The sequence below is a fragment of the Oryzias melastigma genome, linkage group LG10, assembly GCF_002922805.2.
Source record: "Oryzias melastigma strain HK-1 linkage group LG10, ASM292280v2, whole genome shotgun sequence".
NCBI classification, from domain to species: Eukaryota; Metazoa; Chordata; class Actinopteri; order Beloniformes; family Adrianichthyidae; genus Oryzias; species Oryzias melastigma.
This window is the reverse complement of record NC_050521.1, coordinates 11,983,900-11,996,965: the sequence shown is the minus strand read 5'-3', so window position 1 is coordinate 11,996,965 and position 13,066 is coordinate 11,983,900. Positions and strand designations below refer to the sequence as shown.

At 38.2% G+C, this 13,066-nt stretch overlaps 1 protein-coding gene across 3 annotated transcripts in view; it reads left to right on the top strand.

The window, feature by feature from the left end:
- The window catches only part of mid2 (midline 2), a 157,026-nt gene extending 149,159 nt beyond the window's left edge, over positions 1-7,867 (top strand). For all 3 annotated transcript variants that reach the window (XM_024283792.2, XM_024283793.2, XM_024283791.2), the window contains 2 exons: positions 3,647-3,854; positions 3,961-7,867. In XM_024283792.2, the coding sequence (XP_024139560.1) occupies positions 3,647-3,854; positions 3,961-4,384 (632 nt within the window). In that variant the 3' untranslated portion in view covers positions 4,385-7,867. The remainder of the gene's footprint in view (positions 1-3,646; positions 3,855-3,960) is intronic.
- Positions 7,868-13,066: the final 5,199 nt, after the last annotated feature.

The following is a 13,066-nucleotide window of genomic DNA, read 5'->3' as shown; positions in this document are numbered from 1 at the left end:
TGGATGGATGGATGGATGGATGGATAGATGGATGGATGGATGGATGGATGGACGATGGATAGATGTGTAGATGGATGTGTAGATGGATGGACGGATGGATAGATGGATAGATGGATGTGTAGATGGATAGATGGATGTGTAGATGGATGGATGGATGGACGATGGATGGATAAATGGATAGATGGATAGATGGATGTGTAGATGGATGGACGGATGGATAGATGGATAGATGGATGTGTAGATGGATAGATGGATGTGTAGATGGATGGAAGTTTTGACTACAAAGATTGAGATCACCGTCTTTATTTTTTATCACACAATAAATAGTTTGCAGATAACCACGAGTCACTAAATGATTCATGCATTTTTAATTTCTTTAGTGTTAACCTGCATATCAGCCAGAAGACAGCAGTCTGCTCCATTACATGCTAGATTCTGTCTGAAACAGACATACAGAAGCCAAGTGGCAGAGTGCCATAGATTCAAACAGAGGAAGGATTTGTGAGGTCGGCACATGTGTAGAAGGCTGTGCAACGTCATGTTAGACTATAAGAGACAGTCGGTTTAATGCTGCAATCCTGGTGCAGTAATTATTCAGGAAAATTGCTCTTTTTCTATCTTGATCATGTTAGGAGCAGCTTAATCTACTCCCTTTGCAAAGAAAGCGAGGCAAGAAACTGACACAGTAGAAATATAGGCAATTACCCAGATGATGTCCCATTGCAAGACTTTAACCAGGGACCCAGCAGGATGAAACTGGAGCGGAATTACATATCATGCTTGTTCCTCCAGCAGTGGTGCCTTTTATCTTTTTTTTCTCTTTCCTGGCTGCTGTTTCTTTTATGTGTTTTACAAGTTTCCATTTAAGACTTCCGAGTCGGTAACAATGCAGAGCTTCAAGGCAGTCTAGCAGGGAGCCGTTATCATCTCTGCAGACAGTTGGAGATACTTCTAATTACTACTGAATTACTGCAGTGGAGATGGGCTAATCATAGAAACTGTGTTAAATATGACAGTCAAAATATGTTCCAAATGCAGCTTTTTTTTGCTTGTTTGTTTTTTCTGGAAGTTTGGAGATTTTTGTTCTGCCAGAGGCATGATGTCTAAATAAAAGAGTTCATATAATTCCGTTTGGATACTTGTGAAGGTGAATTTCACTGACATATTTCTTTTTTTTTTAATTCTAGCATTAATTACACTTAACTTTTTTTTCTCTGTGTACTGCATTTAAAGTGAAGCTCTAATTTCTTGTTTTGCTTAGTTTATTTTAATAAACAGAAAAACATATTTGATTAAATTAACTATCAGTCTAATTATTATCATGTATAAAGCCATTTATTAAACCAAAAATCCTCATCCACATACATTTGAGTTATGTTTTTCACTACATTTTTGCTTTTATGTATTAATTTATTTTGAAGTGTCAGGAAATGTAAATCTGTCAGTTCAGATTCCCTCTATGTGTCTTCCTCCTGCTAATGACTCAGCTCCCCCCCTCCAGCATGAAGCTGAACTGTCATCCTGCTGTAGTACGTATGGAGATAATCAACCAGAGACTCAGTCCAGGATCCAGTTTGGGTGGAGTCTGCTCTGACCTTGCCAGATGCAAATTCATTTCCCCAGATTGTGCATCTGTCATTCGGCCAGTTTCTTCTGCAGCTAAAGCTCGACTTTCTCCATTCTCAAGAATCCGCCGCAGCTTCCTCTGTCTGGCCTCTTGTCGTGTTTGCGTCGGCTGCGGTTGTTGCCGTGCTAGTGTCTCTCTGTCACGTGCGTCTCCCCCGACTTGGCGGCCCGGCCGGAGCCTCTCAGGAGTCATCCCCTGGAAAGGCATGACAGAGCCCCAGTGTTTGGAAATGGCTGCGCTGGCAGCGATAAGCAGTTCAAAGAAGAGAGCGCATTAATGTAATTGGCTGCCAGCAGCACATTCGCCTCATCGTCTCATATCCGCACGCCGTAGCGCACGTATTATTGGAGAGGGCTGCGTGAGAGGTGGGAGAGGATGGAGAGCGTAAGAGTGAAAGAGAGATGAAGGGAAGGGCAGATAGGGAGGAGGGAGGAGTCAGGGTGCTCATTGTGTTCCTCATTAAGCCATGGGGAGACTCAGAGAGGCTGAGAGATGAGATGAGAAGTGCCAGAGTTAAATGTCAGGTCTGGGAGGGATGTGGCTGACTTTTGAGAAGCCCTGCACACACACTCACACACACATTCAGATTCACAGAGGGGATGTGCTGCTAGCTGAATACCTCTCAACTCCTATCCTCCTCTGCACTCTTTACTCCCTTTTTCTCCTCCACTCACCTACTTTTGCCGCCTCAATTTTCCACTCATTACGCCAAAACTCCTTGGTGTCGTCACAAAGTGAATTGTTGCCATTGAAAAGCTCCAGCTACTACAGCGGTGCAGGTGATGGCTATTTCCATCCGCTAATTTCAAAATCTGCCGACTGGAGGAAGAGGGGGAAAAATGCTGGCAGACTTCCACCGCTGTGATGAAATGTTTCCACCAAAGGTGGTGTGAAGCTTTGAAGTGCAGGCTCTCATGCCCGTATTCCAGCAGTCCCTTCTTCTGTCCGTGTCTGCGAGTATCTCTTTTTATGCTTATTCTCTGCTCCTTTTGACTGTAATCTCAGGTTACCTGCTATCATTTTCCATTTGACTCTTAAACTGAAAAGGCAAGCACACAACGTACAAGTAAAGGTCGTAGCGCTCAAACAGATATTCCTTGTGATTATGTAGAGCAAACCCCTTTAAAATCTTACATTGCACAGTAATATGCGTTTGGACGTGCTGTAGGCCATCAGGTATAGAGGAGATTGCTGTGTTTTAACTTTTTATATTTTTCAGAGTATAAATCCCTCCAGAATATAAGTCATTGCAGCCAAAAAGTGCTTAGGGAGAATTTACTTTATTGGTGAAACAGATGAACAATGTTGGCTCAAACTAAAACAAATCAATATGGGAAACGGACTATATTTGGAATGTGGGCGTTAAGAACAGAAAACCTCAGTTGCCAAGGAAATCCAAAAGTTTGCGTTTGCTGATTCCTCTAAAAATGTCATAGTTTTTTACCCCCAGATGACCAAAATGTAAAATGGTTGCTAAAACCAAAGGAAAAGCCGCCATTTTGAAGAATGAGGGGCGTGTAGCAGATGCTCAGCCAGTGAGGGGTGGTGAAGGGTGGTGAGGGTGGGGGCGGGTTAAACTATTTAATCTGGCCCACTAAGCTAAAATTAATTATATTTAGAATTAGTTGTTGTTTCATTTGTTTTTCTAAAGTCAATATGTAATTTTGGACAGGCATTTTTCCCATCATTCCAACAGCACATGATGCAACAATTCTTTAAATTTGTGTTTTTCTCTGAGGGACAACATCCCATTGGAGGAGTTGGCTTTAAAATGAGAAAAAAAGTCACAATTTTGAAAACAAACATTTTTTTTATTAAAATGTGCATGCCTTTGTCACAGTTCTGTGTTATTTCTTTCTCTTATGAGGCAGATTACCAAAACCTGTCAGACATTTGCTCCTGGTCTGGCAATTCAGTCAAATTTTAGAACTCTTTGTGGCCCATAAACTGAAAAGTTTGCCGATAGTTCCAAATGATTAGAAACAGAAAACACCAAAAGTGTTTATTTTTCTTCTTCAGGTCAGCCGTTCAAGTTGGACCCAAAAACAGCTCACAAGAAGCTCCGTCTGTCCAACGACTGCCTGACCATGGAGAAGGATGAGAGCTCGCTGAAGAAGAGTCACACGCCGGAGCGCTTTGGCGGCACCGGCTCCTACGGAGCTGCCGGAAACGTCTTCATTGACAGCGGTTGCCACTACTGGGAGGTGCTGCTGGGAGCGTCGACGTGGTGAGAAACCCGTCTGTGGATTTGATAAATCTGCTTAGTAAATGGATGTTGCATGTCACGTGCCCTGAAGATCTTCCATGAACTTCAAAATGTTTCTTCATCACAGGTACGCCGTCGGCGTGGCTTACAAATCGGCACCAAAAAATGAATGGAACGGCAAGAACTCGTCTTCATGGGTGTTCTCCCGCTGCAACAACAACTTTATGGTTCGGCACGATGGGAAGGAGATGCTGGTGGAGGCCAGCCTGCAGCTGCGGCGGCTGGGCGTCCTGCTGGACTACGACAACAACTCCCTGTCCTTTCACGACGCCATGAATTCCCAGCACATCCACACCTTTGAAATCTCCTTCCTCCTGCCGGTCGTCCCCACGTTTATGATCTGGAACAAATCGGTCATGATCCTCTCAGGACTCCCCGTCCCAGATTTTGTCGACGGCGTGGCCTCGGATCTCCAGGAGCACCAACAGCAGCAAATGGGCCTGTGCCGGCAAGAATCGCCGTATTTGACGGGGATGAAAACCTGCCACTGACCGGCCCGGCGACTGAGAGGCTGAGCTCGGCTCAGATCCTCACGAGTGAACGAGCTGCGGGGGTAAAGAGGGTTGGAAATATGCACACCGGTCTGGAAAAATGTTAGTCTCATTTCTTTGTAGCCATTCAGCGTTCCACATATCCATTAACGAGGCAGAAAAAAAGTTTTCCGCCTCAGAACATCAGTGTGTTCCGGTCCACGGAGGCTGCAAAGTCGCTGAGAAAGAAAGCATTCAACTGTCGCCGGGTAGATATAGCAGGACTCCTGCTTTCAGGACCAGTTCAGGTCTTCCTTTTTTAAGTTCTGTTGCAGCTGATTTGACCCACAGGCAGAAGACCAAAGGTGAGAATCTTCATGTTAAACATTTCTAGTCTGTCAGTCGGCTACTACATTTTTTTCTTTTTTACAAAAAATACTCGATCAAGATGGAGCTGCTGCTTCTCAAACTACTGATGCTGTAACAAAGTTTTTTTTTTTATTATTGTTGCATTTCTGTCAAGTTTCTGCAAGTTTGAACAAAAAACTAACTGGCTTTGATACCATAACAAAAATACAAATGGATCAAAGTTTTTTTTTTCAATAATAGAAATCAGCTAAATAAGGAGAAGTTATGCCCTTTCATCATCTGTTAACTCATTATTAAAGAAAACATCATAGTCAGCTGTTTTTAAATTCAAATCTCTTTTTTTTCCACTTTCATCAAAGCTCAATAAATCAAACCCCTTTCTGCTATTACATTCCTATAAGTCTTAAAATTAATGGAAAAAGGTTCAGGACAACTTACACAACTGTCAATCAGAAAAATACTATGAAACTGTGTATTACAGTTAGCGAAACTACATTGTATGAAAATTATTAGTGAACAGAGAAGCAAAAAGTTTCATTAAGTACTGGCTAACTTTGAAAACTATTTAGGCAACTTGAGTTATAGAGAGTTGGGAATGAAAGTTAAAAAGAAAATCAACACAATTCTATTCAATTGTGAATAATTCTGAGTCGTCAGAATCTGCAGGAATTATCGTGTTGATTAAAAAATTACAGTAAATCAAAGAACATAAACACTGCAGCTCCAGTGTTCAAGGGTTAAATGATGCAATAAAATCTACACCTCAAAAGCTGCTTTACTGTTTGGCAACTGGCAAACTCTTTAACCCCCCATTTTACAAAAACACCTTTTTCCAACATCACATCCTACACAATAGCAATAAGAGCTAAAAAATGAGGTGTCTACAGCTTTAATTCATCCATTTGAACTTGATTATATGATGCAAGGCAGAGAGAGAACTCTGACTTTAAGATGTCTCTTTTGATCAGAGTTCCCGCCTCCTGTCTAACAGGGTAAATGGAGGTGGAATAAGTGCTATGGCTTTCTCATTTGTATGTGTACATTAGGAATCCATTTCCTGTTCGAACCCACACAATTATTCAAACTTGCAGATGACTCAGACGCTGGTTGAGGAGTGGGTTTATAAATATCCTGTTGTTGCTGTGCATGTGTTGTGTCTTTCATCTGTGACTTTAGTCTCCTTGGTCTTCTTGACCCAGCTGAGTCTACAGTGTTGGGTCACGTTAGCAGCTTCCAGGAAGTGCTGCTTCAGAAGATGTTCACAGGGGGAAGGTTTGCATCATGCGGTTACTCTGAGTGTATAGACAGATTTATTTAGAGCAAATGTGTTATTTATGGCAGAAAAGACGATGTACTTTTGGTATTGATGGCACCATGTTCATGATGCACTTTTGAATTAGCACTATTTCCCCTGGCGTGTGGTGAAGTAGAGGAAACAGAGTGACAGGGCTGTGATGGGGAGGGCAAGTGACAAATCTACTGCTGTTCGTGTTCACTTTCTTTCATATTTTGGGTGAGAATTCCTAAATGATCTATGGTTGCAATAGTAATGACATTGAAAGTGTAGACAGTAGTCACTCAAAAGCACTTTGGAAATAAAAAAAAGTAAAGTCAGTTTTTATTTTGTTATAAACACAGCCACGGACTTTCCCTCCCCAGCACATTTTTCAGCAGCTTAAATTGTAAATGATAAAAAGATTTTTTTCATTTTATTATGATAAGAACTGAAAACTGTTGAACTTTTCAGGGATGAGCAGAGTTCCGAGTGGATTTTCTGTGTTCCACACTGTCGACGCCACTGTTTGGCTCACACATGTATGTCACCTTCTGTTCAGGTGGAGATGGATGCATGACACATTGTGAAATCCCAGGGAATTTCAACTTCCTCTTTCAAATGTTTCTTTATCTGGCTGAACATTTTGCTCACAACAGCCTGACCTACATTTCTTTTTCTGTACAACAGCTTTTATTTTCTTGGCATGTGGATTTCTCGGCCTGGGTGCAGGTGGAAGGCTGATCTTCAGGTAGCATCGCTGATTCAGACAATCAAATGTGTAATATATTGCTAAAAGATTGCTTTGCAGGAAAAAGTTTTCACGTTGAGTGACAATGGAGGTTGGGTTTGAGAAAAAAAATACTTCAGAAATTTGAATTTGACCTGGAACATATCCTGTCTCGTCACCATGCATGCAAAATGTTTCCTTTTTCTGGCAGGTTGTAATAAGATTGGCTTTAAAAAATAAAAAATAAATAAAACGTAGGATAAGCTTTAATTAAAGCACAAGCTTGGATCAATCTATTTTTTTCCTGCATTGCAAAAATGTCATCAATGTAAAAATCTGTTCATCGACTGTATCCATGACCTCAACGGGATTGAGGGGCTGACATTTTACAATAATCAACAGGTCAAAGGTCATTCTTCAGGAGAGTCTTGTCACCTGACTTTGGGGACATCTCATTATCTTGTTGAGTAATTTCAGGCCCAGACCCTGGGCGTGTTGATTTGCGATCTGGACCGACAGACTGGACTCATCTGTGCGTGTTCTTGGCTGGGTCGCTGCATGATGACGCGACCTTGCTGCAGGTTCATAACTCTCTCTGTATCTTCATGATGAGCTGTCGCATCAAGGCAAAAACTATCATCTGTCTCTCGTTTTTTTTATTATTATTTTTTTTTTTTTACAATGAAAAAACAGGGCAAAAACTCTGAAAAATGTCATTTCCGTGCATATCCGTGCTCCTGTTTTTGTGTCACAAGTCAGTACAGTAAAATTTACAGATTTTCAAAAGCTCCCCACTCCCTGTAGTGCAGTGTTGATATCCTAGAGAAAATGCAATAGATTCCTCTTCTGTTTGCTCTTTTTGTTGTGTAACTTGGGGGATTTAGGTTTTGTTTTTTTTTTCTTTTTAAACTAAAAGTTTTCCTCTCCTGGGACCTTGATTAACGGAGCAAGAGAGCAGTTTTGTCTTCATGCAATGCTTTCTGTTTCCAGAGATATTACAAATACTTTTAGCCAGAGAGGAAGAATGTAAATCATAGGGAGGAAATATATATTATATAAAGTTGTATAATAAACAAAATATATATGAACCAATGTTATTTATGTGAAGTCCAATAAAAAATCTGACTGCAAAGTGTTCTGACTCCATTTTTCTGCATCACATTAACCCTTTAGGGTTCATAAGGATCACCTAAAAGTCAGTTTACTTTGAGAATTTCTCTATCTGTAGTTCCCATACTCTGATTTACCAGGTCCAGATGTCAATGAATAGTCATTAAAACCTTATTTGCAAAATTATTGACTAAATGTCCTCTTTTTGTGACATTTATGGAATTTACTGTGTTTAATGGTTTTTGGAATAATTGGAACAAAATCTAAGAGATTACAGATGACAAAATTGAGTCGTTTTGATACAAAAAGAATACAGTGAAGGAGTTAAACTGAACCCTGATTAAAAAAATAAATAAATAAAAAATACTACAAAGATCCAAAATCCAAATAGGATTTAGCAAAGAGGAAATAAAAAAAAAAAGTTGGCTAACTAAATGGCGGTTTATGGGAATTGTTAAAAATGTGAAATTCTTGTTTTTTTTTCTTGCAGTGATGCAACTTTGAATTTCATTTTGGTAAACTACATTTATATCTACCCTAGTTCTAAGCTTCAAAGTGAATCTTAAAACTTCCTTCTGTATTTCAAACAAAGAAGCATCAACACACAACTCAGGACAAATGACAGAATGGTTTTACAAAAATAAATAAATGTTTATATTATTGTTGTTGTTTCCGTCACTAAAAATATGAGCATTAAGCCTTTTTTGCTGTCAATTCATGGCTAAAATAAAAAATAGGATTAAAATAAATTTTTGTTCTTTATCTTTTAGCCCAAGGGTCTGCAAACATGTACTTCACCATTCTCCCAGAATTCAGTTTTCCACATACAATCAAAGCTTTATTGAAAAGGTTGATCTTCTCTGACCATTTTTTATGTTATGAGTTTAAGGCACTTATTATTATTAGCTATACAAAAGGAAGTGGTTAAAAAGACCCATTTGCATATTTTTTATTTACCATTTTTATAGCCGATAAAATCCCGCTCAGTTTCAGGTTAACAGCAAAAGGGCAAGTAGGGAAAAGGAGGCAGACCATGAAAGTAGACCTAAAAATGACAAGTAAAAATGTAATTTTTGACTCGAGTTGCTTACAACTTCTCATAGGTTTCACTCAGTGTGTATTTTATTTTGAAAGGAACTCTTACGAACCTCTGTCAAAAGTAACAAACATTTGCTTTTTTCTGTATGTTAGTTTTATTTATTTAAGAAAAAACACAGTTTAAAGACATCATTTGCTCATATATTTTTGAAGTACTAAAAATAGGAATGCAAGATCTTTTTTAAAAATATAAAACTTTGCTGTCCAACTAGTTTCGATCAGTGAGAAATATACCCAGATGTCTCCTTAAGTATGCAGAACTCTGTTCTAGACTATCATAAAACTTTTTTTTTTTTTTTGTTGTTGTTGTTTCTACACAAAGATGACTCCTACAGATGTGCTTGATTTCTGTCTGACAGCATTAAAATGATTGACAGGTAAGTAAGTAGACAAGTTTGAAGCTATCCATCCATCCATGGATGTTCAAATAATTTGCAGATAGTTAAAAAAAAAAAAATTAGTGCAGTTATCTGCTTCTTCATGCCTTTATCCAACTAGTATCCAAGTTATTGAAGCAACCCCTAATTACCTTTCTAATTGTGGTCTAATTAGAGCTCCCCGTGTAACTCATTAAGCCATTTGTCACCAAAGCTGCTAATGTGGCTTAAAACTGTTTTCTAATTACAAAGACAGAAAGGGTTCAGAGCAGTGAAAATTCTTCAGACTTTTAGCATAATAATAGTTGTAGCAGTGATCAATTCTCTATCGCTCTATGCTCACTTGGCTGACTTCTAAACCTCAGCAGCCCATGACATTTTTCAAAACATAATTTTCAAACTATTTTTGTGTGCTATAATGCAGTGACACATGGAGCCATAAATGAATTTCATGGCTTAATTTAAGTGAAAAACATTGAGGTAAACCTGTTGGACACTAAAGTGCACCGGTTTCAGAGAATATGTCCTCCATCATGAAAGAAATGCTGCAAGAACAGGTTAAAAATACAATTTTCATCTGAGTGTTTCTTTAAAGATATTCATCAGGGCTAACAGGAATTATTCTTTTTTTTTTCCTCAAACCACAACACCAAAGTGGACTTAATCTGGACTTCCATGTTTCGCAGCAAAGCAGCACTTTTCCCACAGGACTGAAAGACGTGATTAGCATTCACTAAATCCTTCCCCTTGAAAAAAAATCCTGACACATTTGTCATCCATTGTGAGCTTCCATCTGTGTGTCAGAGATGTGTCGGGGTGTTTCGCCGCTACAAGCCCACAGCTGGATGTAATGAGCTGAGAATCTGGCATCATATCGCCGCCACACAACCGCTCCCGCCGCAGCCCTCACACCTGCCCCGTGTGCAATGATCCTTATGCAGGGTGGTGATTTCACTGCCATCTGCATCGCAGAAAGGCAGCCAGCTAATTTAAATCTGGCTGGTTTAGAGGGCTAATCTGCTCTCACACGGGAGACTTTGACACTGTGAGTGGGAGTTTTCAGTCCTGAACCTGTTTTCTATGTGGGTGGTTTGAAGTTGTTGTTTTTTTCTTCCTCCGCTTCATTTCCAGGTACTTAACCTTTGCTTTGAAACATTCTTCTGAGAATTAGACTCTTTGTATACTTTAATACTAAGTACATATAACACAATGCTGGGTATTTATGTAAAAGAAAAGTAAGAGTACACTGGGGAAAACATTAAAAACAAGAACTTTTGTTGCTGAAACAAACAGAGGCCATATATTTTCATAATTGAAGATAAACTAGGTCTCTTTAAAGAAAAAAAAAGTCAAAAAAGTAGATGTCAAAGTTTTATCATCCTTAAACTAAAACACAAGTATTCACTAGAGGTGTAAGAAAATACAGATTCAGTGAAATATCGCAATACTTTATTTGACAATACTTGTATCAATTTAAAATACTGCCATTATTATTTAAAAGTAAACATGGAGTTCAGTCTCTCTTTTGTTTTCCACTTTAATGTTTCTTAAATTACCAAAAGAAAAACACTATGAATGTGTTTGGGTAAAAGCAACTTGTTTATGAGATACAGTTGCAGTGCTTCATCATTAATCATTAAATAACATGTATTTTACAATCTCTGCCAAACCATCAATGTGAATCAGTGACAGCTGAATCGGTGTGGTGGCCCCCGAAGGCGTAAGCCGAAAGGTGAACATGGTCCACACAAAGAAAACACATTGAAATGTGTATGAATTATTTTAATAAATCATTTTTTTTTTACTTTGTTTTGTTTCATAATTAAAACAAACAAATAAACAACTCTCAAAGACAACTCGGCCTCAGTTTAAAGCAATGAATGCATCAGGAAAGACATGACAGCAACACTTTTTCCAAGTCAGTTTGTTGTAAAGTGACTGTGACAGCAGATCCTGCAGTGGTTTGAATGGAAATGTCAGAGTCTGTATGAATAGCATGCTGAGTGAGTGAAGGCGCTCAGCAAACAGTCAATACAATTGTGCAGCCATTTCTTCCACTTTTTCTGCTGTGTTTCAATCTAAATGTCGAATTTCTGCTTCTATGGAAACACAAACACCTAATAGCTATTTTACCGAATTGGAGCTTAAAAAAAGGCTTTTGACAAAGAATCTGAGATTTTTGGAAACATATGAGATGATTCTGAGAAATATGTTAAAAGGTGATCTAAAAACAAAAAAAAGTGGTCTCTTCACACAGTCCATGGGTCACTTGGTGCCAAGGCACAAAAAAAAACCAAAAAAAACAACACCCACACAGTAACTTACTTAATTTCTGCTTTTATTTTTGCTTTGTTTAGTTTGTGATTCTTAAGTAAGTTTGGAAAACGACAGAATTCCATCAAACACATCCATGACTTACCCTTGATACATATCAAGACGATCGCCTTTGTCACGCCTCCTAAATAGATATACTACCTTCTTAAAGTGGCCACTCTGACCACTCGAAATTAAAAGCCCAAAGCTGACAAAGCAGAAGAAAAACATATTTGGAAAGTTCTTGTTGGGAAAAAAAAGCCAGTGAGGAAACAAAAGATGGGCCTTCGACTTCAAAATAAAAGTAACCAGGATTCAAAGTCCCGATCTTCTTTTGATATCGTAAATCAGTGTTTTTTTTTTTTTTTTTATGATTAGGCTGTTTTTAGCCCAAAATGTACCATTTGTGTCATTATCTAGGACATAGTTTCTGCAGAGCAGCAGTACTTTATTAGAAAGTGTGAGCTCGCCCCTGTTTACGCTCTCTCCTGCTAGCTTACAACTCCAACGTGACATTACTTCAAAAAATAAAGTTGCATCCATCCATCCATTTTCTTGACCGCTTCTTCCCTTTCGGGGTCGCGGGGCGCCGGAGCCTATCCCGGCTACTGATGGGCGAAGGCGGGGTACACCCTGGACAGGTCGCCAGTCTGTCGCAGGGCAAAAGTTGCATTTGTAGTGAATTTATGTTTATTATTATAATATGTAGGAAATACTTTTTATAAAAGTATTGGATGGGATGCCATTTGTAAGTCTGAGAAGTCAATTTTTGACATAAATGAATTCAGATATTTTGCAGTTTTAGGAGAAAAAAAACAGATTTTGTTTTTCAAATGCATATTTTCATTTTTTAAAATAATTTATTTATAAATGTTACATTTACTAACTTAATATTTAGTTGGCAAATAAAATCCATCTAAATAAAATAAATAAATCTTTTGTTAAAAACTAAATATTTAGATCCAAGCTCAATATTTAGTTTTAACTACACATTTAGTGAGAGAGCTAAATATTTAGTTGTAAAATTTTAAATATTTAGTTTGGAAAATAAATATTTTGATTAGATTGAAATATTTAATGTGTAAAATAAATATTTGTTTTCATAAAATTCAATATTTAATTTGCAAGCTAAATATTGAATCAATTAAAATTAATGTTTATCTTAAAATTAAATATTTAGCTTTCTAATTATACATTTAGTTTGTAAATGTAACATTTTTAAACACATCAATTTAAAGAATAAATATAATTAATCTTTTTGTCTTGAAGGTTTTGTCTTGAGTTTTCAGTTTTAGGGTTTCATTCGATGAAAAACAGCCTGACTATTTCTGACCAGGGCTCAAGATGAAAGTACTGTTGTAAAAACAGACGAATGTTCTTGAGGATTTTGGTCTAACCAGATCTATTCATGATAAATGGAGAGAAAGCTGTGG